The sequence below is a fragment of the Cercospora beticola genome, chromosome 7, assembly GCF_033473495.1.
Source record: "Cercospora beticola chromosome 7, complete sequence".
NCBI lineage: Eukaryota > Fungi > Ascomycota > Dothideomycetes > Mycosphaerellales > Mycosphaerellaceae > Cercospora > Cercospora beticola.
The window spans coordinates 1,686,396-1,699,984 of NC_088941.1; the positions used below are offsets into that span (position 1 = coordinate 1,686,396).

The 13,589-nt window shown below is 52.2% G+C and overlaps 6 protein-coding genes across 6 annotated transcripts; 4 read left to right on the forward strand and 2 right to left on the reverse strand.

The window, feature by feature from the left end:
- Positions 1-1,083: 1,083 nt before the first annotated feature.
- Positions 1,084-2,511, forward strand: RHO25_010910 (uncharacterized protein; the record flags this gene model as incomplete). Its single annotated transcript, XM_023602211.1, has 1 exon — positions 1,084-2,511. The coding sequence occupies one exon, from the start codon at positions 1,084-1,086 to the stop codon at positions 2,509-2,511; it is 1,428 nt and encodes a 475-aa protein (XP_023451374.1).
- A 437-nt stretch (positions 2,512-2,948) lies between these two features.
- Positions 2,949-4,355, forward strand: RHO25_010911 (uncharacterized protein; the record flags this gene model as incomplete). The annotated part of the gene is made up of 1 exon (XM_023602210.2): positions 2,949-4,355. One exon carries the CDS (start codon positions 2,949-2,951, stop codon positions 4,353-4,355), a length of 1,407 nt encoding a protein of 468 aa, XP_023451156.1.
- A 306-nt stretch (positions 4,356-4,661) lies between these two features.
- On the forward strand, positions 4,662-6,695 carry RHO25_010912 (uncharacterized protein; the record flags this gene model as incomplete). The annotated part of the gene is made up of 4 exons (XM_023602209.2): positions 4,662-4,893; positions 4,950-6,218; positions 6,273-6,385; positions 6,447-6,695. The coding sequence occupies 4 exons, from the start codon at positions 4,662-4,664 to the stop codon at positions 6,693-6,695; spliced, it is 1,863 nt and encodes a 620-aa protein (XP_023451343.1).
- A 200-nt stretch (positions 6,696-6,895) lies between these two features.
- On the reverse strand, positions 6,896-8,560 carry RHO25_010913 (uncharacterized protein; the record flags this gene model as incomplete). Its single annotated transcript, XM_023602208.1, has 2 exons — positions 6,896-7,938; positions 7,987-8,560. The coding sequence occupies 2 exons, from the start codon at positions 8,558-8,560 to the stop codon at positions 6,896-6,898; spliced, it is 1,617 nt and encodes a 538-aa protein (XP_023451253.1).
- Positions 8,561-9,192: 632 nt separating this feature from the next.
- On the forward strand, positions 9,193-9,836 carry RHO25_010914 (uncharacterized protein; the record flags this gene model as incomplete). The annotated part of the gene is made up of 3 exons (XM_023602207.1): positions 9,193-9,270; positions 9,336-9,451; positions 9,503-9,836. The coding sequence occupies 3 exons, from the start codon at positions 9,193-9,195 to the stop codon at positions 9,834-9,836; spliced, it is 528 nt and encodes a 175-aa protein (XP_023450897.1).
- A 1,377-nt stretch (positions 9,837-11,213) lies between these two features.
- RHO25_010915 (uncharacterized protein) lies at positions 11,214-12,675 on the reverse strand (the record flags this gene model as incomplete). The annotated part of the gene is made up of 3 exons (XM_023602206.2): positions 11,214-11,958; positions 12,010-12,339; positions 12,395-12,675. The coding sequence occupies 3 exons, from the start codon at positions 12,673-12,675 to the stop codon at positions 11,214-11,216; spliced, it is 1,356 nt and encodes a 451-aa protein (XP_023450896.1).
- Positions 12,676-13,589: the final 914 nt, after the last annotated feature.

Sequence of the window (13,589 nt, forward strand, 5' to 3'; positions counted from 1 at the left end):
CGCCTCTGGCTAGTACACGACTATGTCCCGTTGAATTGGTGAGCTGGAGCATGAGCAAGACTCGTTTCGCGAATCGCAAGGAAAGCTGGATGGTGTGGCTCTTGCAGAAAGTCGCTCGTGACTGCCAGAGAATGAACTGGTCGGTATGTGGGCAGGTTGCAGAGTTAGAGATGGAAGCTGTAGTAAGGGTTCAAGGTATTCGCGGCCAGCTGGGTGCGTCGTTAGTGGTCCACTTTCATCTTTGTCTGACCATCGCTGCATCTGACATAGGACTTCTCCGACGTAAATTTGACCAAGCATGGAGCAGTGAATTTATTCACTCGTCCTCTTTGTGCTCGGAACGAGGTACCCTCCGCAAGACCGTGAGATCTCGGCTAAGCAGACGGCCTCAGATCAGGGGTGTAAGCGATCTTGTAATGTGTTACGGAGACTTTGCTGCATGGCAAAATGTGCATTTCGTTGCAAAGTGCTGCTTGACTGTTGCACCTTTGCTGCTCTGCAGTTCCATGTCTTCAGGAGTTTCCATTGCTCAGCGTGTGGTTACCTTCGTTCCATTGGTTTCTTCCCTCGTTCTCGGTTGGCACACCATGGCTGGGCATACTGGCATGCGATATACTGAATTGAGGCATCTATGCTGATGGCGGCCTGAACAGCCTGTCGCGCAATTTGGTGTCGCATGGTTTGTCTACAGAAGGAAGTTGAAGTCAACAGATGGCCGCTTTTGCCAAGAATATCACCTCGCTTCTCGCTTCATCTTTTCTCCGACAACCTTCCGGCAACCGAGCTCGCTGTCGTCGACCCCTCTGGTGATCGACAAGAATGACCACACTGGGCCAGTATGGAGCGCAAAATGTGCTGTTGCGCCGCTTCCAAACTCGCATCTTGCACGCGACACGTACCTGACGCCCTACGAGAGCTGCCACCTTGATCCGCCGGCCGAGATAGGCGTCGCCACGCACGTACTTGGCACCGACGATAGGCGTGATAGCAGATTCTGGAGTTGTGGTATTTACCTACACAAGACCTCTGCGCGACACGGAACCAGATCTCCCACGAGACGCGAGTAACATACCTCGTTGCGAAATGGGCGCCCTACACAAAGTCCGAGTTGCCGTCTGGGGCGAACCTCCGGCGACCAAAGCAGAATCGCGCCTTCTCTTCAAGATTGACTGGTTCATCCTATCATACGTATGTCTCATGTACTGGGTAAATTACCTGGACCGAGCAAATCTCAACAATGCCTACGTCTCTGGCGCAAGAGAAGATCTCAACTTCCAGGGAACTCAATTGAATCAGATCAACACAATTTTCTATGGAGGATATCTTCTTGGCCAGATTCCCAACAACCTCATCCTGCAGAAAGTCCCTCCTCGAATTTGGCTGCCGACAACATGCCTCTGCTGGGGACTCCTCACACTGGGCACAGGCTTTGTCCAACACCCTTGGCAGATCATGGTGATAAGATTCTTCCAAGGATTTTTCGAAGCTTCCTGTTTCGTTGGCGTACAATGGATTCTTGGCAGCTGGTATAAGCCTGATGAGATTGGAAAGCGGACTGCCATCTTCACAAGCTCTGGACTTGCCGGCACAATGTTTTCTGGCATCATGCAAGGCGCCATTTTCACTAACCTGGACGGCGTGAAGGGCCTGGCAGGATGGAGATGGTTGTTCGTGATCGACTTTCTCATCACGTTCCCAGTGGCCATCTACGGGTTCCTCTTTTTCCCGGATACGCCTGGTAGCACAACAGCCAAGTATCTCACTCCCGAGGAGAGGACTCTTGCTGTAGAACGGCTACCAGAGGTCGCGAAGCAGCGAGGCGTTCTAGGCTGGTCCTTGATTAGACGAGTGGTTCTCTCGTGGCAATGGTGGGCATTTGTCCTCTTGTGGATCGCGGGATCCAACACCGAAATGTGGTCCACCAACGCCGTCATGCAGCTTTGGCTCAAGAGTGGCGATGCTGGATTTTATACCACGCCACAAGTCAATTATATCCCTACTTCAGTCTCTGGCCTCGGCATTGTAGCAACACTCGTACTGGGCTGGTACAGCGACTACAATATCAAGAATCGCTGGCACGTAGGAGTCTTTCTTTCCATCACAGCAGTTATATCTGGCGCCATCATGCTCTCGCCCCCGAGCACAGCTTCCAAGTTTGTTGCTTTGATCATGAATGGCTGCCAATATGCTGGCCAAACCGTGTTCTTCGCATGGGCCAACGATCTTACTCGACAGGATGATGCGAAGCGCTCGGTCGTAATTGCGAGCATGAACATGTTCAGCGTGGCTGTATATCTGTTCTGGAGCTTGTTGTTCTACAATACTACGCAGGCACCTAATTGGTACGAGGGCAGCTGCGCTATGATTGCCATGGGCACTTTCCTGATGGTCATGACTATCATTTGCTTCCTTTTGCAAAGACGACAGGAGAAGAAAGAGGGTCTACAGAACATGAGTTGGGATGCCGACGTTGGCAAGCCCGAGCAGAGTGTGCATGAGCCAAAGATTTGAAGGAAAAAGTAGCATGTAGCATGCAAATTGCCATCTGTCTCTCACTGTTTGTGTTCTCGCCAGTCTCCCACACACCGGGTCGTAACCACACCACTGCTGTTTGCTACTGAAATCTCCCATTGCTATTCTCGACATGTCGTCTTGCCACAATTTGATTAATCAACATTGAATCTGAATTTGACTGACGCAACATTCTATCTCGGTGCGATGCGGAGCGAGTTGTCAAAAGCCGATCTCCTCGGCAACGTGTGCCTCTTGCCAAGTCTATTTGACCAACCTCTCTTTGGTGGAAGAGCTGCAATTTACCCGTGCTAAGATCTTCCCCTCGTGAGCGGGTCATCATGTGGAGCCGCAATGGCACCGTACTTCAATGCTCGTGGCCGCCATGTGGTGTTGGATGTGCTCACCCCGATTCTCCCTAAGCAAAGCGATCCAAGATGGCCAAATCACGGATGGGGATGAAGGCAGCAGGACTGGCGACGATGGCCAGTTTGGCGAGCTCCTACGCGCTGCCAGGCTCAGATTTCTCGGGATCGCTCTTCACAAGGCAAGGTATCAGTGATGCGGCATGGCCGTACGGACCTTTCTCGACCAGCGGACGCGACGTTGTCAACGCCAGAGGAGAAGCTGTGACCTGGGCTGGTGTCAATTGGCCTGGCAGTGGCGAGACAATGGTGCCAGAAGGGTTGGAGTGGGCTTCTGTTGAGGACATCATTGACCAGATCCACTCTGTGGGATTCAATTTCATTCGCCTCACCTACGCGATCGAGCAGGTGGATCAGGTGTATCTTCGCAACATGAGCGATGTGCCTTTGGAGGTTGCAATGATTAATGCCCTAGGCTACGAGAACGGCACCAAGGTGACAAGAGAAATTGTTGAGAAGAATCCAGGGTGGACGAAAGACACTGGACGCTTCCAGATCTGGGACGACATTGCCAAGGCTGCAGCTGCCCGCGAAATCTATGTACATCCGGATGTGCATGTTGGCAAGGCACAGTGGTGCTGTAACAACACGGATGGCAATGCTTGGTTCGATGATTACAACTTCCCGGTCGACAACTGGCATCGAGGTCTGAAGTTTGTGGCAGAGTGGGCGAAGGGCCACTCGAACGTAGTGAGCATGGCACTTCGTAACGAGCTCAGACGCGCGATCAACATGACAGATGGCGGAAAGACCTACGACTATAACTGGGTCACTCTCGTTGGCAATAACACTGCTGCTACCGATGCAATTCACTCAGTCAATCCCGACATTTTGGTCAGCTGGAGTGGCATGCAATACGACCAAGATCTTTCAGCTGTCACCAGCGGTCTCAACCTCCGCACGGCACCTTGCTACAAATGTGATGCGATCCGTGACGGCTATGCTGACGAGCCACTTATATTCAGTCTTGCCGACCATCCTTGGGCCGATAAGGTGTTTTACGAGCTGCACATATACAGCATGACAGAAGATCTGGACGTTACGAACAGCAACATTACTGAAGCTCAACTGTACCGCAACGGGTTCAATGCTCTGGGCATCGACAAGCCAGCAGCTTGCGAGGCTATTGGTGGTTGTCCAGAGGCAGTTCGACAGACGCCCGTCATCATGAGCGAGTTCGGTCATGCCCAGGACGCAACTCTTCTGAACGATACCTTGCAAGGCTTTATTCGAAACTACACGACTGCAAACAACATCAGCTGGTCAGTGTGGAGTCTTGCTGGGTCGTATCGAATCCGATCTGGAGGCCAGGGTGTGCCCGACACGTGGGCCTTGGGCAATTACGAGTGGAATGGGTGGAACTACGACGAGGGGATTGAACAGTGGTGGAAGCCATGGGTTCAGGCAATGCTTGGATAGAGCATTCAAATCACCGAAGCGTAAGAATCAAAGCAGGATCAGTAATTCAAAATGTCCAACGAACTTCACCAGTATATCACCCTTGTTCACACCTCGGTTTTCCTCCCGAGCATTTCAATGAGTACACTTCCGGTATTCATCGGCAAATTGTGCCGAAGACAACCCCAGAAAAGCCACACCCCGCCTTCAAACGCCGAGCTCAACCCCATCCGTTGTCTCTCCGCATTCCTCGCCGCCTCTTGCGCTATGGCCGCGCCCTTTTCGGCATCACCATGACGAGGCACCAATGTCCGACATGCAATTGTCATGAGGCCCGGCAAGGGTTGCGAAGAATGTCGCACGCGCCACATCAAATGCGTCGTCGAGAAGGGCAGTGAGTCGTGCACGCGCTGCCTCGAATCCGATCGGGCGTGCCATTTCGGGCCCAAGTACCGCTTTAAGCAGGTCGCTCATGTCGATTCTGGCTTCAATGGCGTACGTGCGAGGCAGGAACTGAACTTTGGTGAGGAGCAGGTTTGGGTGAATACTAGGAAGAGATGTGAGTTGTATCATGCAGAGTTTTCAAGGGCATGTCCGCTTACGATCTGCCAATAGTGAGCTTCATTCTCGAGGATGGGAACGGCCTGGAATATGGCGTACCAGATGGCGAGAGTGCAAAGAGTGCTACATCAGCAGTACATGTGCCATCGCCTGTTGTAGGGGAATCGCCAGGACGCGCAGTGCCCATTACAGGATTGCTCATATCCGAGGACAGCTCTGCTCCAGCTCAAAATGGCCAAACAAATCTATATGGCTTGGCTTCACAAGCAGAAGGAGATGCCCGCAGCAGCAACCAAGAAGCTCGCCCAAATACTGCGCCGCTTTCGATGACATGGGATCATCTCCAGGACTTTTCAAGCTACCGCGATAGCGGCACGCCACGATCTGCCACAGCTGCGACATACCCTCTGGATTTCTCCTCGCCCTCTTCCATTGCAGAGCTCCAGAGGAGGCACGAAGATGGCCCAGGTGTCACTCCGACTCCCACAATCGCGGCTTACCCTGTTGGTAACGCCAGCGGCGCATCTCCCATAAGTCTTGCCACACCAGGAACGATGACACAGCCAAGTCTATCTCGCCGTGAGGCCTATTTGGTTCAGCATTTCATTAACAAAATTGGGCCATGGATTGATGTCTGCGATGCACAGATGCATTTCACTCATGGATTACCTCGCCAAGCCATGTCCAGACCCATGGTGCTGTATGCGATACTAGCGCTGGCTTCCCGCCATCTAGGCATCATGTCTGGGCAAAGCGAAGAGCCAGCCGAAGCAGCGTTCTACCACGGACAGTGTCTAAAGTTCGTGATAGAGCAGCTCCAAGGCCCGGAAGCGTTGTATGATGATAGTCTGCTCGCCAGCGTCGTCTGCCTCCGGATCTACGAAGAAATTAACTTCACGAATGACCAAGCCCACCACTTGGCTGGGACAGACAGGCTGATGCGTGCAATTCCTACCTTCGCCATCTCAGGAGGTCTCGGGGAAGCAGCGTGCTGGCAATCGCTTAGACAGGACATTTACGTGTCTATGACGAGAAGCAAACCACCAAGCTTCAACCTGGAAAACTTTGAACTTTCATCAGTTTTTACGTTTCGAGATGACGGCGCGTGCGCGAATGTCGTTATTCTGCTTTTCGCAAAGATCTTGCGATTGACCTATACAGAAAGCGAGCAGAACAATATCGCAGCTTGGAAACGCATGGCTCAGGACGTCGAGGCGTGGAACGATCGACGCCTGAGGCTGTTCCAACCTATTTACTACGAGGATCTGGATGCGTCGCAGAATCGGCCATTTCCCATCATACATTGCATAACACCTCCGCAGGGTAAGTGACTTATTCCATTGCATTGAGATCGCGTTGGCTGACAAAAGACTCCAGTCGCCGCACTACAGTACTTCAACGCATGTCAAGTATTTCTCCGGCTTTTCGGCCCCCAGCTTGAACCAGCCAGTTCTGGCTTCCATGCATCAAAACGCAGACGAGCATTAGAGGTAAGCCCAATCTCCTCACACATATCGCATCCCATCATACAATGATACTGACCTTTCGCAGAGAGAAGTAACCTTCCATCTCGCAGCCATAGTCGGTCTAGCCGAACACAACCCTTTCGTGGAGAACGCGCGATTTACAGCAGCGCACCTCCTTCGAGTCGGGGGATATTGCATTGAAAATCCATTGCAACGTACACGTGTGATACAGTTTTTGGATCAGGTTGAGGAGTCTATGGGTTGGATGACGAGTCATACCGTGGCGTTGCTGAAGGAGCAGTGGCAGGATTTGGATGGGCCGAAGGATATGTGAGATGGCCAGAGGACTGTACAGGAGGATGTGTAGACGGAAGGTCGCTGGAAAGGATTTTGTGCAGAAAGCTTTGATTCTTTGTGTAAACATGACTTTTGGTGTAGTTCTATTGGCCTTGCGCAAGTTTTACTTTTCGCCGCCCGTTTTATGTTCTCCTTCGCTCATTTTTGGATCTCCATTTCAGCTTCTGCTCGTTTCGCTCAGATGCTGTGTCTTCTCATCCGTCTTCTGCCCTCCTCGATCTCGCTCGGTTTCTGTTCGATCTCCATCGGGCTTGGTGCTGCCTGGTTTGTAATTCGTCCTCCCGGGCTCGCCTCCTGGGCCTTGACTTCCAGCTCTGGTTCTTCAGCGCTGGCAGGCTGCTCATCTACGCCTGTCTGTTGTTCTATGTCCATGCTCTGGTCGTTCGTCTGCTCTGGCACCACGATGGTCTCCTGTTGCTCCTCGTCGCTGAACTTGAACCACTCATGCTCGCTGGCTTCCTGCGCCGACAAACGTCTCTCTGGCTCATATGCCAACAGCTTCTCAAGTAGATCAGCGAAGAGCTTTGCTTCCTCGTCAGAAATCTTGCTGGCCTGCTTGCGAGGATTGCGGGGCTTGTAAGCCGCATCGTAGAATAAGGCCGGCGCGATTGCCTCTAGCAAAGAGCGCGGTTCAATAGCGAGTCCATCTGCAGAGTGAGTATCGTGTCCGACGATCCGTCCCAGTACCTCTGCGGTCAAAACAACTCTGCCTTGCTCGTCGGCTTCTTCCTCCAAGGTATCGCTTCGATCTTCCCAATTTGACCAAAACGGTTCTGGATACTTGCCCAACGTCATAGCGACTGTGTGGAGATACTCTCCGGTGTCGTCGTCCCACGTGCCGAAAAGCTGCCTGCCCATCCTAATCTCGAAAAGTATGCAGCCCAAAGCCCATAGATCACAGCCTCTCCCTGGTTTGCCTCCCAAGAGCAGTTCAGGTGCACGGTATGATATTGGAATGCCCAGGTTTTCTGGAGGTTCTTGTACTTCGAAAGATTCGCCCAAGTCAGTGATGCATGCGTCGCCGGTCAAGAATTTGCTCTCCATCTCAGTGGAGTCGATGGGGTACACAAGATACTGTGGTGCGCTGGGATTCTGATGTTGATCTCCGCCCATAGTCCTGACTTCCTCTCGTCTAGGCTGGCCGAGAGTCTCAATAAGCTCATCTTCCGACAACTCGTTGTATCTTATGGTGCGGAGCAGAATGTTCGAAGCGCTGAGATCTAGCAAATATTAGCGTGCCCGAATTTTTGAAATTACGGATTACTCACCTCCATGACAGAGACCAATTTCGTGGAGAGCTGCGACAGCCTGAGTTGCCTGCAGCGCGAAGCGCCGCAAAGAGAACTTCGAATACTCAAATTTCGCTGGCCTGCTCGAGGCACACGGGCCCAATACAGGATATACAAAGCAGAGGTGGGAGCCGTTGGGTCCTTCGATTCGAAAGTTGTCGAGTGGCAGACAGACATGTTGTCTGCCCTTCGAGTCATGCTTGAGCAAGTTGTTGAGCTCAAGAGCACGAAGCTCCGGGCAGTCTTCTTGAGAGTAGTCCGCCATCAGAATCTTCAGTGCGACGTATCTCGAGGGCCCGTCTTGAGTGTCGCGACACAGCCAAACGTTAGCGAATCCTCCTTTACCCAGCTTGTGTATCACTCGATAGCGGTTCTGAGGTCCAAGCAAATCTTCAAGATGGACAGGATGATGACCGCCCTTCTCGTAGTCGTACAAGCTCTCGCAGCCTTCACCCAATCCACCAATGATGAGTTGAGCCAGGATGCGCGGGTCGCCCTCCTGAGTGTGGTAGATTGGCGTCATAGGGTCGCCTGGCGCGCTTGAAGTGGACATTGTCGGCGATGACAGGTGTTCAGATTGTGCGAAGATTTGTAGAGGTGTGTGTACGAGGAGCGCCAGTTGTCTGCTTCGAGTGGTTGGTTTGTTGAGAGAACAAAGGGTCTCTTGTATGGTAAGAGAAGCTAGAGAAGCGAGGAAGTCACGGGCCAAACACTTCACCGGCTCTTTCACTCCTGCCTCGCCCAATCCAGAAATTTTGCTCGCTCGCCAAAGTGCGCCACGCATACAATTGTTGTATCTGTTTGTGTGTAGGGCGATAGTGGAACAAGGAAACCTGTCTTTTTCCTAGCTCGAGCGAGGCCTTATACTATAGATGCGCAGCTTGTGGGACGCCGAGTGAACATCAATCCTGGTGAATCTGGTGAATATGGCTGTAAACATGTGACAAGATCTGTGCCATCATTCACCTGAGGAACACCTGTGCCGGGGCAATAAGAATGGCAATGCTTCATGCCACCTACCATGACCCTCGACACCCAGCAACAACAACTCGACACCCATCAAACAACCGATTGCTAGACACAAGCAAGTCTGGTATTGACGTTGCCGGGCATACGAGGACATACTCGAACGGGAAACAGTACAAACGCACATCAATCCGAGTCCCCAAACACTAGACCATCAGCATGGCGATCAAAGTTGATCCCGAATTGATCCGCAACCCTCCGAAGGAAGTTGGAAGTGGGACTCACCAAGATCCCTTGGTACGTCTTCGAAAGATACGCAACTGAGCTCGCGCGCCAAAGGTCGTTGACCAGGACGCCAATAGATCATGTTCATCTGCGTGCTACCGAAGGAATCCAAGTTTCCGGGTAGGATCGAGGCTATTGAGAAGGTGTGCCGCCACGCATGCTGGTACACTGGCAACACTGTGTGCTACATTAGGTATGCCTTACAGTGCCGCTAAGCTGATTCCTGACTGACTCGAAACTTAAGGTCCGTCGACAAGACTGGCACGACAGCGTACGATCCTAGGGTTTCTCGTAAGGAGCGAGATCCTGCCGACGACGACCGTCACATTACCGTGTACATGAGCAATGTCCGCGGAGAGTTCAAGTACGAGGGGCATGTCTATGTCGTTAGAGACGGACCCAACCGCAAGGTTCCAAACAGGTTGACGTATCCCGAAGAGCGAAAGACGCCTGTAGGCGGACCGAGTCCAAAGCTCCACGAGCCTGGGAGCAGTATTGCACTCACCTTCCCCACTACCCTGTGGACCTTCTACCATTCGCCACAATTCGTCTATTTGTCCGGGCTCGCGCAGAGGTGAGCGGATTGGACCGCATCGCCGCTGGTAGTCGAAGCAGACACCAGGGCAGGCAACCAGCATGGTAGGTCATGTCGATCGAAGGCTTTCTTCTTGTCTTCTTGATCGCTGGCTCTCTTTTACGACTTCTTCTTGTACTTTTGGGAACGGATCGAATCAACGAAAGGCTTGGATCGAGTTGCTGCACGTTGCAGGCTCTCCTAGCATCAGCGCGCACGAGGTTAGCACATCGCATAAGCATACCTCGTCAGAACGCTAGAAACGTTATGACATAATGACATTCAAAACATAAATCAACGTGCCTGTCTCAAAGTCCTCTCAGTTTAAGTGTCCTAAGCCTTGTGTGCCAGTAATTGCGCCAGCTCAGTAAAGTGGACTCGAGCTCTTTTCCTTTCGAGGGGCACAGTTTCGGCTTTCAGAAGGTTCACCTGCTTCCGAAGGTACAGAGACTTCCGTGCCCACCTGTCGAGACAGGCTCGAAATGTGCAGCGCAGCTGTGTCCTGGAAAGCTTGATATGACGGCCCTGTCTCTTCGAAAGGCAAGGTTCGCTATGCTCCTTAGCCTAGCCATATCGCACAAGAGCACCATAGTCGGCTGTAGGAGACATTTGCGGATCGTTATTATCTCCGAAAGGTTGGACGATACCCTGCTCCCTAGCCTGGATGAGTCGCAGAAGCCCACCAGAGCGAGCTGTCCGAGGCATGAGGCCATGAGCTCTGTCTCTCTGGGGACCCCAAAGACTCTCCGCTAATGAGCCTGACAAAGAAGCACAACTGCATCGCATTCCGCAGTCTGAGGCAAGATCCGTGTACTTTCTCCCTAACACTGCTGGCCAACAAGTGTGCATCACAATCGTCTTTCTCTCAAGCATTCAGCGCTGTCTCCTGCCATCGCCTGACGTGGAGTCTTCCACAGGCATGTTTTCAAATATGAAGAGACAGTCTTTTGGCCAAAGTCTTGTCATTGTTGTGAAGTGTGATCTTGAAGGCATTGTGGACGTGATTTCCGTACTAGGATCCACCGTCTCCGGTGGCAGGCACCCGATGCGCGACTTTGAGCTTCCACAAGCATTGGATCAAGCGGTATAGATGCTCTCAGAGCTGCGATGGAAATATCTACAAGCGAAAGGGAGCAGGAGAACAGGGTGTAGGACAAAGCTGAGGTTGCCTGACGTTGCGACCAGAACTTTTGGGCTTACGTAAGACATCCATTCTTTTGTCTTCCACTAAGTTACCACTCGCATCTGGAACTGCATCGTTCATTGGGGTGAAGATTTCATTGTTCGTTCATTAGGGGTGATAATTACAATTTCATAGTCGTGATCTATATCCTTGAATTCGTATCTTTTCTTTGTTCTCGTCAATGGTTCCCACAGCTCTCTAGTTGTCGTACGGCTGCGAAGGATAATCGCCCTCAGTCGGAGGCTCATTTTCAGGCTGCTCCTCCGGCGTCTCTGGCTCATTCAAGTACGAGCACTTAGGATACTTTGGTGCCTCAGTGTGATAAGTCTTGTAGTAGACGTTGTTGCCATTGTTGGACACCCGATCCAGGCTTGGGCCGAGTGGGCCACCAGCAGTCGTGGCATTTGGGTACAAGAAGTTGGCCGAGATGGTATCCTTTGGACAACCAAGGGTGGTGCCATCAAGACCTAGGTCGACAAGCTTGCCCAGAAGGCTCGAGACACCTGCTTGAGCGGCTTGGGATTGACCAGCGAGTGCGAGAGGTGCGATGGAGTTGAGTCCCTGGTACACGTTGCAGAGAAGAGTGCTGGCGTTGAGGTTCGGTGTCCCAATCTGTCCTACTGGCATAGCGACTGGGTTGACTGGGTAGATGCGTGTGAACCCATCAACGAGAGCCTCGACGGCATCGTATGATGTTGAGCGACGGTACCAGTTTTCTGGCCATCTCTCTGGGACGTATTCGAAGTTGCCGGTCTCCTCGTCATATTTGGCACCGACGATGCTAGAGATAGACTCGTAGTTTGCGACACCACCAGCACCATATGTGCCGTTTGCGAAGTACTCCGGGTAAAAGTTGAACGCGACAACCGAGACGATCGATGGGAAGGGGAAGTAGTAGATCCATGGATTGTATGTTTGCGTGAATTTGCTGTTGGCCTCGTATCTGCAAGACTGTAAGCATGTTGTGTTCTTGACAGAGCCAGGCAAGTCTTACTGTTTCCGCATAACATCATAGCTGAACTCCTTGTTGGGATCCTGGTCGACGAACTCGACATTCTGCTTGAAAATGCGCGAGCTCAAGTGGTGGTTGTCTCCGCAGCCGTTGTAGTAGTCTTCCCTGTTTGGCGAGATGTCTGCCTCAACTGTCGAGTGTCGATTGAGGCCGCCAATTCCATTGTGTGAGCTACCAATCGACCATGACAATGTTTCGATGTCACCGTCTGTCAGAATGGCGAAGACAGACAAGACGGTGCTGAGCAAGATGCCCATGTTGAAACCACGTTGCACTGCTTCGATGACTTCACCCATGGTGACGATGCCATCCCTGCGAAGCCGTGTCAGTGCCAGCCCTATGGGTCCATCACAGCAATACTACTAACCTTGGCAGATAGCCATAGTTGGCGAGAAGGTTCAGACCTGGGCAAGGACCGCGAGCATCGTCTGGTCCTGGCTCCTGGAACTCGAATCCTGGCTCTGGGCGAAGGTTGTCCTGATTCACCTGCGCAGCTATCGCACCAGCATAGCCCGAGACACTTTCGACCAGTCCAGTGACGAGTCCTCGCAACTGACGCTTTTCGAAGTCAGCAGCAGCCGTCTCCTTGTCCAGACCCGGATAAGCCAAGGCAAGTGCCGGGAGAGCCAACAGTGTAGAAGCCTTCATATTGACAGTCGAAGGAGGCGTGAGAGCAAGGAGGAGAAATGAGAGCGAGGTGAAGAGCCGTCTCTTCGTCTCTGGAGAGTGCAGACGGACATAAATACCTTGACCATGACATGACCAATCTACTGCATCAGATCCCAGATCGTGATGCCACAACAGACGGATCCTCAAGCCGCGCCCCCAGCATATCTGCAACAGCAATCAGCATTCGCGCCAGCGCCGGTAGAACGGATTGGCAACTGAGAAGAGCTTGGTCGCCGCACGCTTAACTTGAGTGAAGTCGTCGCAAGAAGAAGATCGTCTATTGTTGTGCTGGCAGCCGTTGTGGAATATCCGCTTGTGGTAAGTCGTGCGCTCCCGTGAATGCACGATATCCACTTCGATCGAAGCACAGAGGTTTGAACAAGTATAGCCTTCAAGCTATGCAACGGTATTCGAGTAGAAATAAAAGGAGTGCCGTTCCCAGTCGTCAGAAAAACGTCACAGCGACAGACTCATTGCATTGGATCGCCAAATATCGCGTTCACCGTCTGGACATTGACCTACGACACGGAAGATCTTGCCATGGACGAGCCGCAAATCTGGTGGGCGGTGTTCTTCGTATGAGGCCATGGTGCATAGTATCTCATGCAGCGACAAAGTGAGTAGACGTGGAGTGCCAACTCAGCTTGCACGTGTCGGAACCACGACAGAGTCTGACAGACGGACTGACTGCGATTGGCGAAGCACCGCTTGAGAAATTATGGTTGACATGGAAGATCGTGTAAAGATCGAGGATCTGCAGTTTGCGGTGCAGAGTTGAGGGCGCGGCGAAAGCGGGAGCCGCCTTAAAGTATGGAGACACGAGCGAAGTGCCGCGCGCTCAAATCGTAGTCCGGCAGATGCTAGGATTGGCCTGCGATGATGGCGATGTTATA